Below are 16,040 nucleotides of genomic sequence, written 5' to 3'. Positions count from 1 at the left end.
ATTTTAATTTGTCTTTAAATCTAAAATTAATAAAAATGAACTTTTATTAACAATGTATTATTGTATCCACAATATAAGCTATAATACACGGTTTTATTGACACAAAAAAAAACACTCTGCTGTTGTCAGTATTATTCACTTTTTAGAAGAAAAAGAAATAGAACAGACAAAACATAACGTCAAACATAGATGTATCATAATTTTCAGTAGAGCTACTTTCCCTAATTGTGTATTATTCGCTTATCGGTCGTTATTAGTTTTTGACGCGCATTTCAGTCTTTTATTTTGAAAAATGAATAATAACATCTCCGTCACCATCTGTCAGCGTTGCTGTTTTCACTGATACTGCCTCTTGTTGATACTGTGTCACGAAACGAAAGCTGAACTGATAATTGCGGTAGATGACACAGCTCTGGCATTAGTAGTTTATCATTTGTTTCTGTGTAGATTGACTGAGTCCAATGACTCGAGTCTCTAGACACAGCAAGTTACCACAGTGAGCGTTATAACGTTAGCTTGTCAGCAATGGACACTTCGAGATGGCAGCCTAACGTTAGACATTTAGATTAAACTCGACAGACTTTAAACCATCTATTTATAACACCTCGGATGTGTGGACAGAACACCGTGGACTGTCTTCAAATCCTTGAATAATTCCTCTATCACATAAGTTACTGGTTCTTCGGGCCGAAAACAAGGACGAAAAGTACCAGCGAATAGTTTACCAAATAGTTGGATACCAAACTCCAGTTTACAAGCTTCAGCGAAAGATAAGGCAAGTAACGTTATAAGTTACATCTTTAATTCTAGCAGTTACTTGTCTGTTGGGAAGGATAGAGAACTAACGTTATAACACCGCCACCGTACAGTCTGTTCAATGTTTACACGGAACGAAGGCATTCATTAAAAATTCTAAGTGTAGTTTGCCTACTGTATATTTTATCAAATATGTTTTAAGCCTGAAACTCTGTTTAATGGAGAAAGGTAACGTTACGCGCTTAATGAGTTTTCTGTTTCTTCACACAGACTATGGCTGAGGAAAATACCCAGTTTTGCAGTAATTGGTAAGTAAGAAAATAAATCAAAAGAAATGTTGTCGTCATTTACTCACCCACATGCCTTTTTCCGTTCAGCACAAAAGGAAATGTTAGGCTAAATGTCACCATTTATTTACTTTCATTTCATCTTTTCCCATGCAAATGAATGAGAGTGCCTAACATCATCTTCTGTGTTGCGCAGAAGAAAGACAGTTATACAGGTTTGGAAGTAAATAAAGACCCAGCTTTTTAATTTGGGATATACTATCCCTATGAATAAATATGTAGTTTTTGGTTTATTGGACAGCCTTCTGCTTTCGCTTACTGTTGGTGTGTTCCCAGTCCCTCCCACCAAGCCTTCTGACTGCGCTGCAGTCAGTGTCCTCCCTTCCTGATTATGACTATTGAGGAATTAAGCTGAAACACTTTCATATAAAAAGCCAGTTGTGTGTTATACTTTTTACACGGACAGTTCCGCAGGAGTTAATAGTCAAGGACACAATAGTGATTGTGGTGTTTATAGATCACTCCTTTGAAACTACAGTGTGCCAATTAACCATGTTCTCTGTCTTCAGCAAGCATGACATTCCAGAAGCCAACTTTACAACACATGAGATTCACTGTCGGCGGAATATTGCTCTCTGCGAGGTGTGCCAGGAGCCTTTTCCTCATGCTGAGCTTGTGCAGCACAAAGAGATGGATCATGCAGAGGTACAATCCTGCCATGATATATGATTAATTGACTGTATGTGTGATAATAATATCGCTTTGGACCTTAGAGTACTGTAGACATGAATACAAAAAAGAAAATGTTCTAAATGAAAAAAAGACTTTGAAGGGTAAGTGCAGTCTGTTTAATGGGTTCAGAGTTGAGCAACTTTACACAAAAAAAAAAATTATATAATTCCAGTCGACAAAAGACTTGCAAAAGCTAGATAAGTTTGGATACATTTTAGATATTTTTTCCCCCTCACGCTGTTCCAAACCTGTATTGACTAAAATTATATATTTCTTGAAGAAAGTTCTAAACGATTGTACACCATTGACTCTCATTGTTTGTTTAAAAAAAACTTTGTTTTTTGGGGTGAACTACTTTAGTGTCATTATGAAATCCAAATTTACTTTGATTTTGATCAATATTCTTGTCTTATTTTAGAATATTGCTTATGTAATATGTTATAGAATGTTTATTTATTATGAATTATTATACATGCACATAAATATATATATTTTTTTAAATCATGTGCCCACATAATCTTTAATCAAAAACATTACTTTAACCTCTCCCTGTACAAAAGTGGGACAGTAATCCTCTTTCCCTCTAGCAACCTGTTACTCAAGTGAGATTGCAGCATTTAGTAAACTACAACAATCCAGTCAATTCCTGACATAGACAAATCCAATCCTTTTTTTGAGAATTTTTTATTTATTTTTTTACTAGAATAGAGATTGCAATTTCAGTCTCATTTAGTATTGAAATAGCATAAAATTAAATATACCATATACGTATTTAAATTGCAGAATGAAACCATATCCTTTTCTCAAGGCTGCTAAATATAAGTTTTATTCAATCTAAAACTCTTTTTACAGGAACAATGCAAATGTGGATTCAAGATAGAGAAAAGGTTCCTGGAGACCCATCAGGTAATGTTGTGCAATATAAGCAGTTATGCATATTGCTGTTTTCATTGATGAATTCTGTAGATTTGACTACTACTTGCTCCTCTCAGAGGTCAGAATGCAGTCATCGAATGGTCCCGTGCCAGTTCTGTGATCTGGAGCTGGCTTCCTATCAGGCTAAAGAGCATGAGGAGTACTGCGGTACCCGCACAGAGCCCTGCCCTGTCTGCAAGTGTAATGTTATGCTGAGAGAGCAACACATCCATCCAGCCCTGTGCGGAAGTCTGACTCCACCTCAGGAGAGGCACAGCAGTAGGGCAGGGCCCCAGTCTCCTGGAGCATGGTTTGAGGCACACTCCATTCATAACCTGTTGAGGGCCCAGGAGAGGAGCCACAATAATAACAACACGGGGGCCGCAGACCGCAGGGGTCCACCACGACCCTTGGAGGACAGACTGCATAACGGCCCCAGAGGAACAGTGAGGGGAGGAACCAGGAGAAACACAGAAACAAGGAACAGTGTATTTGCTTATTGTATGTATCAGTCTGGCTGTTTTAGTCCTGTCCTTGTTTACAAAAAATTGTTTACAGTGCAATAAACTAGTGGTGTATGATATATCGGTACCATAACTATTATCTGCAGATAATAGCCATTTTTTGATTTATCAAATATGTTGATATTGGATTTTTAATTGTGCGTGCTCATTTCCTTAATTTTCTTTTACATTTATGGCAAAAACCTTCTGAAGTGGCAATTAGGTGTCTTTACACAAACTGTGTAATGCTGCTCTGAGGTGGCATAAATGCATTTACATTTACAGCAATTTAAACTGCATATACTAGGGGCTGAGGTGGATCAGAGCAGGAATAATTTAGTCTTTAATGCTGCATTGCATCTTTATACAGAATTTTGGGTTACACTTTATTTTAAGGTGTCTTTTTTACTCTGTAATTATACATTTAAGTACCGAGTAATATAAAGTAATTACATGTACTTACTATAGGGTTAGGATTAGGGTTTGGTTTGGTTTAGAGTTAGTCGTAATTATGCATAATTTACTGTTGTTATTATTATGGTAACTACATGTAACAATGACACTGTAAAATAAAGTGAAACCGAATTTTGAGCCCAGAGCAGACTTAACTCAGCGGTGTAAAGATGATCTTTTGTGGTTATCTAATGCTCACTTAAAGTAAACCTTAAAAAACACAAATTTGGAACTTGGATATTGGCCATAACAAAAAATAACTGGTTTATTGTATCATTCAGAATTGCAGAATATCAGTTCATCCCTACAATAAACATAATGGGTGTGTATAAAGCGATGGGAGTTTTTTAATCGGGTATTAACAGGATGCTGGGGAAAAAAACTAACCTTCCACTCTGCTCATTTCCTCAGTGCTGGATCAGGAAACAGAGCTGGGGAACAACAACAACAGCCTGCTGTGGTCTCTGGGACAACTGCCAGACTACGAGTCCTCCAGTCTGGACTACATGCTGGCCCTCAGCCTGCAGAGTGAAGGTGACTTGGAGAACCCCCTTCAGGAGGGCGTGTGGACTGATGTGTGGGACAGTCACCTGGGAAGGACATCAGCCCATAGCAATCTCACTTCCCAGCTCTCCTCCAGCACTAACAACAACTGCACTGCACCCCCCCCTAAAACCAACACGGCTCCGGGCCACAGCCCCTCCTCAAACATCATGCTGCCTTGTGAGTTCTGTGAAGAGCTCTATCCAGAAGAAGACCTTATCTTACACCAGGTAAGTGATCAGGCCTCAATCATCCCATCAGGTTACACTCCCACATGGCTTGATATTTAAGCCAGGACTGTTGTGTCTTGCTAGAGCTGGCAAGTATGACGTTGCATCAGCCACAGTGGTACTTGGAGCCTCTAGAGTCGCCTCTTTTGAGTGCCTTTACATGTCTACACTAACAGAGTACAACATAAGCCATGTTTTCCATGGCAGGCTATTGTAATGTAAGCACTGAGGTTGAATCTTCCTCTCAATTCCTTCTAGTCAGATCTCTATTGTTTCACAATGTGGTGTTTAGTTTCCATGGGAACCTCATCGAATTTCAGCCCTCTAGCTTCTCCCACAGGCCGAGCCTTGATCAGATTCTTCTCTTTCTGAGGCCGTAGAGAAGGGGTGTGTTATTTGAGTGGCTTGTTTTAGATGTTTGCCTTTAGTGGCCAGCATAAAGTAAATATTCTGTTTTTGTCTTCTAGACTGGCTGTAGCCCGGCCTCTGCGATCGCATCCTTCAGTAAACAAGCTCCTTCTCTTCAATATGAAGACATCATCACTCAAGGGGCTGGGCATGTCATTCCTCCCCGCACACCCAGTCCGCCCACCCTGCCCCTCTCCGTTTCTCCACTCTCCTACAGTTCCTCCTCCAGCCCAGTTGAGGGCGACGTGCTCATCCCTTGTGAGTTTTGTGGCGTTGCTTTGGAAGAGAATGTGCTCTTTCATCATCAGGTATGACAACCTGTGTGTTTTTTTCCAGAACATAACAGCCCTTACAAATAAAATGGAGGCAAAGAGGCTAAACAGCAACTAGAAGTAATACAATAATAAGAAATGTTGTTTTTTGTTATGTCTTTGCGATAAGCAATACTTTAAAGAAGACTTTTAAGAAATGGCATAGGCTAATTGTAGGACATTTTTGTTACACATATTGTTAACAATGTGTAAAAATTTGCATTAAATCATTTTAGAATGACACGGAAATTGGAGGGTTTTTAAAGATTCTGCAATTTTGTATATAATAATTTGCAGAAATCACAATTTTATTCACCACATATTAAATTCTAGGATTCACTTCAGAAAAAACAATATTAAGCATAAGCATATTGAAACTAATTCTGGATGTCATCACAAAATTGTTTTGAAAAGTTGCATAAATAAAGTACTCCAGATATTTTGTCGAAGAAAACCCATTTTGTTTTGTAAAGAGAGCATAAATGTTCACAAATGTTATGATAGATGCCTACAAACAAAGGAATACAATTTCATATTATTTAATTCAGTTTTTACCATCCTATTTTAAGGGGGATTATTCTTCTCATGCTCATGTAAAGTAAAAACCCTTTAGATGTGTAAATATTTTATAAAAATGTGTAAAATTAGCTTGCAAATGTAAATTTGAATACATTTGTATATATACACACAATTTCACTTGTTTATATCCAGTTAGTTTTGCATCAATTGTGATTCGTTTCTGCTAGCATGTTTAAGCACTTTTGTGAAAGTGAAGCAGAAATGGAGCCTACCATTTAGTTGAGACTTTTGTTGATTCTGTTGAATTTCGTTATACTGTACAGGACAAGTGTGACTTCCGCCCCCAGTCAGCTTATTCAGTCGATGGAGTGTCTCCACGAAAACCAGACCAGACCGCCAAAGAGGCCCAGGAGAGGAAGTCTCCTGAGAGGCAGAGGAGGATGAGACATCAAGGTGAGTCACCAAAATAGATAAACACAATCTCGACTTTGTAATCCACTCGTTCGTTTTTCTTAATTACAAAAGATACATTTGCTTGAAATCAGTATGTATTGATTGATCCCTTTATATCTTACTGCAGCTGAGCCAGGTGAGGAGCTCCTGCAGCAGATGGCTCAGGGGCGGCAGATAGGCACCTCAGGTTTGGACCAATGGTCACCCTCAGCCTACAGTTACCCTAAAAACACAAATGTTGAGCAGCAGGTGAAGAGCAGGAACCAAAGGCTCAAAGCTGTAGAAGCAAACACGTATGTCAACGACAGCCTCAAGCCCCGTTCTACAACCACTTCGGGGTATGCTTAGATGTTTTACAGAAATAATTATGTATGTACACATATACACAAATTTTGGAAAAGTTACATGGAAACTAAAATGTTCGTATTTTCCCATGACAGACTTCCACTCCGAGGAAGACAGGAAGGTCGAACCAGTGAGAAAAACACGGAGCCACCAAAGGTTCGTATGTAAATTATTACAGGGAAATTAATACATTTTTTTAAAGACATGCATGCAGGACATATTAGATGATGTTATCAGATATTTGATTCTACAAATACTATTTGACCTGTTATAACTTATTTTTTTATCTTCAGGTGCCTAAAAAGCATAATGTTGAGAAAGAGGAGGAGTAGAAAAGAGGAGGAAATAAACCAATCTTAGTCTCTGTGACTCAAAGCAGTGACCTCTTATTACTGTTTATTGGCTATTATGTTTGCGTCTGTAAAAATGTACATGTCCAAGTGAATTGATCGATTCTTTGGCTTGTAAATGTATTCTTCTTCTTTGATTGCACTATTTTTTTTTTTATTCTTCATTGTATTTTTTTTCTATTGTGATTTGAATGTAATTGTAAATGTTTGTTTTAAACTTTGTTGTATTTTCTTTGTTTTAAAGACAATGATAGAGAAATGTTTTGTATTTTATTTAAAACTCTACACACAAGTTATAGTACACATATAGAAACTTGCATAACTGTAATGTTGTATACATTAGTTAATGCAATTGTGAACAGTGGAAAATACTGCATTTATTAATCCTGGTTAATATTAATTTCGACATATATTTTAAACGTTAACATTTGTGCACGTTCATACTGTTAGTTTATAATGCATTGTGAACTAATAATTCACTAATGACCAATATAATATTTAGGAATTAACATAACAATGATTAATAAATACTGTAAAATTATCATACCGAATACATTAACTAATTCATTAGTTAATGTTCTTCAGCATACAGAACCGTATTGTAAAGTGTTACAAAAATGACATTCTTATCTGATCCTGAACCTTGTGAAGTAATTTTACAATGTACATTTAAAAACATCTTTTAGTGCAACAACGACAAATCATAAACTTCAAATTTATGGATATTTGAGAGCTTTTATTGTAAGACTGTCTGTATGGTGGCATAATTGGTTTGGATGTTATTATGATAGTTTATCTTCCTTTGGTCATGTAACGCATCTTTTCAATAAAAAAGATCTTGCTGCGGCTTAAGGTGGGATGGTTGTCCCATTGCTTTTTTTCTTCTACAAAGTTATAATTTTTTTGATATCCACCATGTGCTCTGCTGCTTGCACAAGAAAACCTTACAGGGGTTGTGAGCACTTATTAAAGACATACATACATTACATATATATAAGAGCTGTGATATAAGTACTCTAAAAAGTAATTAATTACTAGCTACTAATTACGTCAACAATATAATTATATAAATGTTCAATTTGAAAGTTGTCTAAAAAGTATTGCATTACTAATTACTTTCTAAATCCCATATCAACCACAACCAGTTGAACAATAGAAGAATAGACATGAAACTGCTCTTTTAATTCTTTCAAATAAATATTATAAAATTGCTAAAATTATTTTTGTACTGAAGGTTATATTAAAAACATATGTTAAACCCACGATTGTTTTGTGTAGAATTGTTCTACAGTGTATACAGTACTTAATAAAATGACATCAGAAGTAACTATAATTAAATTACAGAAAAATTAAGAGTAGCACCGAGTAGTGTAATGTATTAGTAATACATTACACCCAACACTGGTGGTTAGAAGAATGTAAAGGGATTGTCTCGTTTGATGTCATAACAATAAAGTTTGCATTCCTTTTTACTACAAATTGAATATTAGCAGTTGTTTCATTGGTACCGCTGCTGTCTGGTCTACTTTATGTGGTTTAATACTCTATCATGAGTAAATAGAGCTTCTGGTGACTGTGTTTACTCTTGTAGTTAATTATTGGAATGTTTTCTACAAACACAAAAAGTAAACAGAGTAAAGGTTGGTTTTCTGATCATACTTAAAGACAAACTGTATATGCTTTATAATTCAGTCCAGTTTGAGGAAAGATACGGCAGTTGCCCGGACAGGTGGGAAATTTGTGCTCAGGATAATGTCTTTAGTTTAACACTCATTTATTAATGCTCAGGGTATTTGCAGAATCTCTGTTACCATAATGTTGTAAAACTGTTTTGTTATGTTTCCTCAGGACCTAAATTCATCTATTGGCTCCCCTTGAAAAGGAATCATGGAAAAGAACATTGTATATTGGTGGATTTGTGCTTTTGCAATTGTTCACTTAGTCGTCCATGGAAATCAAGAGACTTTACCACAACCTACTGCCAGCGATAAACTCCCATCATTGATAAAGATGAACAATGATTTTGCTTTTCACCTGTACAAGAGGCTTGTAGAAATGCCCGAGTATCAGTCCAAGAATATCTTCTTCTCTCCATTCAGTGTGTCCATGGCCCTTTCTGAGCTGTCTTTAGGAGCCGGTGGTGAGACCAAACAGCAGCTTCTCAGTGGCATCGGCCATAACAGCTCGGACTTCAGCACTGAAGAAATGCACCAGATGTTCCACAGTCTCCTGGAAGAAATCGACCAGAGGACAGGGGTGGACATTGATGTTGGCAGTGCACTTTATGTAAGCGACAAATTTAAGCCCCTTCCTGGGTTCTTGGAGAAGATGAAGGAGTTTTACCACTCTGAAGGATTCACTGTGGATTTCAGCGTCAAAGAAACATTAGATCAAATCAACATGTATGTGAAGGAAAAAACACATGGGAAAATAAATCAAGCTGTTGATCATCTGGAATCTGATACTTTGATGTTCCTTCTCACGTACATATATTTTAAGGGTAAACAAGCACACAAATACAATAGTCATACTGTTGTAGTTCTGGCAATGTCATTGTCTATAATAAGAAATAATTCCAGTCTTTCTTCCCAAGGAAAATGGGACATGCAATTTGACCCAAACGGGACCCATGAGGGTATATTTCATGTGGATGCTGAGACCACCGTTCCAGTACAAATGATGCACCAATACAATGACCTCAAAGTTTATTATGATGGCAAACTCGCTACTAAAGTCCTCTGTCTTGACTACAACGACTCCTTCTCCATGTTTCTTGCTGTCCCAGATATTGACAGAAGAGATAAGACCATCAAAGATCTGGAGATGGCCATCACTAGACAGCACATTGAAAAGTGGAGGAGTGCTGTCCAGAAAAGGTTGGTTTTATATATATATAATATATATATATAGATATAGTTATCCTAACTGATTTATAAAAGCTTTTAGATGTTCAAATGTTTTTAAGGTCAATCTCTCAGCATGGCCCGGACAATTATTGAAATTTTTTTGTCCTTCAGAAAAGTTGACATCTATGTCCCCAAGCTGTCTCTGAAAACATCATATTCACTGAATGATATTTTGAAAGGCATGGGAATGGCTGATATGTTTACAGATATAGCCAACTTCACAGGAATTTCAGATGAACGTATCTTCATTTCAAAGGTATAAAAGCCTCAAATCACTTTTCAAATTAATAGATGATATTTTTATATACTATAAAAAGAGCAATTTTTAAGAGAACTCACTTTGAATTACTTTCAGGCTTTGCATAAAGCCACTCTGGATATAGATGAGGAGGGAACCACCGCAGCAGCAGTGACAACAGTTTCATTCAGACTACTGTCTTACAGCCCAATGCAGACTTTGAGTTTTGATCGTCCATTCATGATCTTTATTACTGACCAAAAAAATGACAACATCCTCTTCTTTGGAAAAGTTGTTTCCCCGGCGGAAAAACAGTGATGTGGCATCCAAGATGTCGTAACAACATTAGCCAGCAGGTGGACATGATTTAAGTGTTGTAGCCTACCATTATTTTGCTGACTCTATAGCATGATGATATAGAGAGGTACTCAATCCTTCTCCTAGAGGTTCATGTTAGTTCCAATGCTTATCAAACACCTGAACCACCTTATCAAACTGTTTTTGGTTGTTTGGAAATAAATAGCAGGAAAGAGAATCTACAGCAAAGTACCACATGTAGGCAATGCTAGATCTGTTTCCTCTGGTCAATGTATAGGTAGATACTTATCTGCCAAGTGACAACTGTTATATGTAATGCTTACTTGGAAAAAGGTGTTGAAAAATGTTAAATAAAAAAATTCAAAAATACTGCCTATTTGTCTTACATTACGTTCATACATAATGATAAAAAAAGGACTTTGCTGTTGCATTTGGCATGGTCTTGGACTTGCTGTGTAACTGCTGAGGACATGAGTTCAATCCTGTGCTATCCTGGGTTTCCACCATCGTTCTAATAAATTAAAAGCCCCAAATTACAATAAATGTATGCATTAGAGCAGAGGTTTTCAAACTGGGGTTTAGAGAAAAATACTTATACTTAGAAAAAAAACACATTTACAAAATAATGAACTGCTTGAAACAGAATTAAAATAAATAATTAGGGTTGGAGTGTGATAATTACACTCTCACTCTCTCACTCACACTCACACTCACTCACACTCACTCACACTCACTCACACTCACACACTCACACACTCACACACTCACACACTCACACACTCACACACTCACACACACACACACACACACACACACACACACACACACACACACACACACACAGAGACACACAGAGACACACCAAGGCCGTTTCTCAATATGCGTTCTTGTCTGTACTTGTGTTCTCGTGGACTTGTGAAACGTCATCATTCGCTACCCAAGTACTGTTCCAACTCAAAGGCCGTTTCTCAGTACGCAAACTTCTGACTTGTGTCCTTGGTAGTTCAGACATGCAAGTTCGACTCGGGATAACAAACTCCAGAGGACGGGAGGAATCGTCATCAATCGTCAATTGTGAAACATCATCAGTTGCTGCCCAAGTACTGGTTCAGTTCAAAGTTCACATCTAGCCAAGTACAGTTCAAATCCCCGGATGTGTCCTTGATCCGGCCCTTTTATCGAGGATGCATCGAGAAGACACTTATGGACTTCAGACAGACCGGTATCCCAGAATGCATCTCGCACCAACAAGCAAATGTCAATAGCGGATGAGAAACCCCACGTAATTTAAAAATACTTCTGTTAATGTTTCACAAAATGTAGTTTTAAGACTTTTTCAGGCGAGAATGTACTTGTTAAAGCTCAAATCTGTGGTTTATTTATAAAGAGAGCGCCTTTTAGAAAATGTGATCTGGCGTTTTCGGAGTTGTGAGATCCAGTCGATCAGCGGCGCTCAGCGGGCGCTCTCCCCGCCGAGAGCAGCCTTAAAGGGATAGTTCACCCAAAAATGAACATTTGACATTTATCTGCTTACCCCCAGGCCATCGAAGGTGTAGGTGTCTTTGTTTCTTCAGTAGAACACAAATGGAGATTTTTAACTTCAACCATTGCTGTGTGTCACTCATAGAATGCTTGTCAATGGTGACTAAATCTATAGGGTAAAAAAAACATGCACAGACAACTTCAAATTAATCCATGCGGCTCGTGACGACACATTAATGTCTTAAGACACGAAATGATCGGTTTGTGCGATAAACCGAACAGTATTTATATATTTTTTTACCTCAAATACAACACCATGTCCAACAGCACTGAAAGCGCAGCACTTCCGCAAACGCCAGGAGTGCTCTCACGCTCTTCTTCTTCTTGTTTTACGGCGGATCGCAAACAAATGCGTGCATTACCGCCACCTATGTCAGAAATGCTCTCGCGCTCGTATACGTCACTCATTGTTTACTGTATACGAGCGCGAGAGCACTTCTGACATAGGTGGCGGTAATGCACGTATTTGTTTGCGATCCGCCGTAAAACAAGAAGAAGAAGAAGAAGAAGAAGAAGAAGAAGAAGAAGAAGAGCGCGAGAGCACTCCTGGCGTTTGCGTAAGTGCTGCGCTTTCAGTGCTGTTGGACATGGTGTTGTATTTGAGGTAAAAAAGTATATAAATACTGTTCGGTTTATCGCACAAACCGATCGTTTCGTGTCTTAAGACATTAATGTGTCGTCACGAGCCGCATGGATTAATTTGAAGTTGTCTGTGCATGTTTTTTTTACCCTAATAGATTTAGTCACCATTGACATCCATTCTATGAGTGACACACAGCAACGGTTGAAGTTAAAAATCTCCATTTGTGTTCTACTGAAGAAACAAAGACACCTACACCTTGGATGGCCTGGTGTGAACGGGGCTTTAAAGTTTTAAAGGTGCTGATCCACTTGTCTGTGCAACACTTCTGTCGCGCCACACTCCACTTTATTCCTATAGGTGCTGATCCACTTGTCCGTGCAACACTTCTGTCGCGCCGCACTCCACTTTATTCCTATAGGTGCTGATCCACTTGTCTGTGCAACACTTCTGTCGCGCCGCACTCCACTTTATTCCTATAGGTGCTGATCAACTTGTCCGTGCAACACTTCTGTCGCGCCGCACTCCACTTTATTCCTATAGGTGCTGATCCACTTGTCTGTGCAACACTTCTGTCGCGCCACACTCCACTTTATTCCTATAGGTGCTGATCCACTTGTCCGTGCAACACTTCTGTTGCGCCGCACTCCACTTTATTCCTATGGGTGACGTCAAGCGACTTTAATGCGCCCGAAAAGCATTCCGGGAAGGCGCCGCTGCATTTGAACAAATGCCACGCGTCAAAAAAGCTGTCCGAAGCTCAACTTATGCAAATTAATTCGTTGAACGCGACGTGACTATCCAATAGAAGTAGAGCACATGGAGACGGAGGGAAGTCGGGAAGGCGGCGCTGCATTTTAACAAATGCTGCGCGTCAAAAAAGCTGACGATACAGATCCACTTTCGCGGCACGACTGAAGCGTGGTGTTGTGAAGGTGCTGATCCACTTGTCTGTGCAACACTTCTGTCGCGGCGCACTCCACTTTATTCCTATGGGTGACGACAAGCGACTTTAACGCGCCCGCAAAGCATTCCGGGAAGGCGGCGCTGCATCTGAACAAATGCCGTGCATCAAAAAAGCTGACCGAAGCTCAACTTTATGCAAATGAATCCGTTGAACGCGACGCGACTATCCAATAGAAGTAGAGCACATGGAGATGGAGGGAAGTCTCTCGCCGGTCCTTTGTTTTTGATTCCCCGCTGGCTCAAACACACGCCCATAGCGCTAAACTTGAGGAACGCCCAGCAACATACACATGAAGGGAAGCTCCCCAACACCACGCTTCAGTCGTGCCGCAAAAGTGGATCTGTATCGTCACACTTCCCCTCACGTGTATGTTGATGGGCGTTCCTCAAGTTTACCGCTATGGGCGTGCATTTGAGCCAGCGGGGAATGAAAAACAAAGGACCAGCGAGAGACTTCCCTCCGTCTCCATGTGCTCTACTTCTATTGGATAGTCGCGTCGCGTTCAACGGATTAATTTGCATAAAGTTGAGCTTCGGTCAGCTTTTTTGACGCGCGGCATTTGTTCAAATGCAGCGCCGCCTTCCCGGAATGCTTTGCGGGCACATTAAAGTCGCTTGACGTCACCCATAGGAATAAAGTGGAGTGTGGCGCGACAGAAGTGTTGCACGGACAAGTAGATCAGCAACCTGACCAAAGCTCAACTTTATGCAAATGATCCGTTGAACGTGACGCAACTATCCAATAGAAGTAGAGCACATGGAGACGGAGGGAAGTCTCTCGCCAGTCCATTGTTTTTCATTCCCCGCCGGCTCAAACGCATGCCCATAGCGCTAAACTTGAGGAACGCCCATCAACATACACATGAGGGGAAGCCTCACAACACCACGCTTCAGTCGTGCCGCAAAAGTGGATCTGTATCGTTACGATATATACGATTACATATTGTGGCTTTAAGGACAAAGGTTTTATAATTCTGGAGAGATGGAAATTTTCTGTTTTCATAAGATGAATTATTTACTTAATAAATTACATATTTATCAAACTCTGTAGGATATTGTTTGATAAAGTCTTTCTGTTAAATTTCCTCAGGGCCTTCAAATGAGACCATTGAACCTTGTATATAGGGTGAATACTTTTTGCTTTTTACACTTTTGAGAAAAAGTGTCCCAATCACCCTGAATTCACCTATGTGGATTTGTAATTTTTGCAATTGTTCAGAAAATCAAGAGACTTTACCACAACCTTCCATCAGCGATAAACTCCCATCTTTGATAAAGATAAAGAGGCTTGTAGAAATGCCCGAGTATCAGTCCAAGAATAGTTTCTTCTCTCCATTCAGTGTGTCCATGGCCCTTTCTGAGCTGTCTTTAGGAGCTGGTGGTGAGACTAAACAGCAGCTTCTCAGTGGCATCGGATATAACAGCTCAGTCTCACTTTTTGACCATCCATTTATAATCTTTATCACTGACCAAAAAAAGGCAACATCCTCTTCTTTAGAAAAACAGCAATGGCATTCAGATGTCATAACAACATTAGCCAGCAGAGGGGGTATTCCAGAAAGCAGCTCACTGAGCAGCTCAGTGACATACCTGGGTATGTTTAAGGGAAGCAGATCACCTCATCTTTCGGTTCCAAAAACTGAGGTAACTTTCAGGGTAAGTAGCCATAGTAACTCACTCTCTGAACATAACCTGCTCCGGAGCAGATTATGTTCCAGGATTAGTTTGATTCAGAGGTATTCAGATACTTGTTGCATAATTAATATAGTTATATTAATATAAACAAATTTGTTATATAGTTACAGTTGTATATACAATTCTAACTGTACAATACAATATAATATACAATAATATATTAATTCTAAAGCACTATAACAAGATAATGTTTAAATGTTAATTTAATTCAAATATATAATTTATTTTGTTGTCATCTCACACATGGATCTGCATTCAATGAATTAGCATTAAACAAACAATACAATCCTTATTCTCAGTGAATACTTATTAAACGAAGAGATTGAAAAAATGATTGCACAACCACCAAATAGGTGGCGATGTGCACTAAGTAGGTTATGCAAATCGCCATTAAACTATAATAATAATAATAATAATTTGTTACCTTTATATAGCACTCAAAGCGCTTTACATAGAAGGGGGGGATATCCTCAACCACAACCAATGTGCAGCATCCACCTGGATGGTGTGACGGCAGCCATATTGCACCATAACGCCCACCACACACCAGCTGATTGGTGGAGAGGAGACCGAGTGATGAAGCCAATCGTATATACTGTGTATATATATATATATATATATATATATATATATATATATATATATATATATATATATATATATATATATATATATATATATATATATATATATATATATATATATATATGTTACAAGTACACAGGAGGCAGACACAGATGTTAACAGGTAAGGGTAGTTTATTAGACCACAGTAGAGCAGATGTTGTGGAGCAGGTGAGTAAACCGGTTGTTGGTAGATTAGAAGGTGATACGAGAGAGAGAGAGTTACTGTCTTTTGTTTTGTAGATGGAAGGACGCTGGAGCCTGGAGGTCGCTGGAGACTGGAGATCGTTGGAGACTGTAGATCGCTGGAGTACTGAGGGACGGACAGGACCACACCCACACAGCAGACAAGGAACACGGAAGGAAG

At 38.8% G+C, this 16,040-nt stretch overlaps 2 protein-coding genes across 2 annotated transcripts; both read left to right on the top strand.

The window, feature by feature from the left end:
* Positions 1 to 310: 310 nt before the first annotated feature.
* Positions 311 to 8,281, top strand: trafd1 (TRAF-type zinc finger domain containing 1). The gene is made up of 11 exons (XM_079814913.1): positions 311 to 775; positions 1,027 to 1,064; positions 1,613 to 1,748; positions 2,628 to 2,681; positions 2,768 to 3,191; positions 4,058 to 4,419; positions 4,887 to 5,135; positions 5,981 to 6,110; positions 6,238 to 6,448; positions 6,551 to 6,611; positions 6,749 to 8,281. Exons 2-11 carry the CDS (start codon positions 1,030 to 1,032, stop codon positions 6,785 to 6,787), a joined length of 1,701 nt encoding a protein of 566 aa, XP_079671039.1. The 5' UTR covers positions 311 to 775; positions 1,027 to 1,029; the 3' UTR covers positions 6,788 to 8,281.
* A 155-nt stretch (positions 8,282 to 8,436) lies between these two features.
* On the top strand, positions 8,437 to 10,690 carry LOC307125212 (corticosteroid-binding globulin). Its single transcript, XM_079814914.1, has 5 exons — positions 8,437 to 8,534; positions 8,654 to 9,305; positions 9,399 to 9,681; positions 9,823 to 9,967; positions 10,067 to 10,690. The coding sequence occupies exons 2-5, from the start codon at positions 8,693 to 8,695 to the stop codon at positions 10,265 to 10,267; spliced, it is 1,242 nt and encodes a 413-aa protein (XP_079671040.1). The 5' UTR covers positions 8,437 to 8,534; positions 8,654 to 8,692; the 3' UTR covers positions 10,268 to 10,690.
* Positions 10,691 to 16,040: the final 5,350 nt, after the last annotated feature.

This window comes from Gobio gobio, assembly GCF_949357685.1.
Source record: "Gobio gobio genome assembly, chromosome: 4".
NCBI lineage: Eukaryota > Metazoa > Chordata > Actinopteri > Cypriniformes > Gobionidae > Gobio > Gobio gobio.
This window is presented reverse-complemented; position numbering and strand designations above follow the sequence as displayed.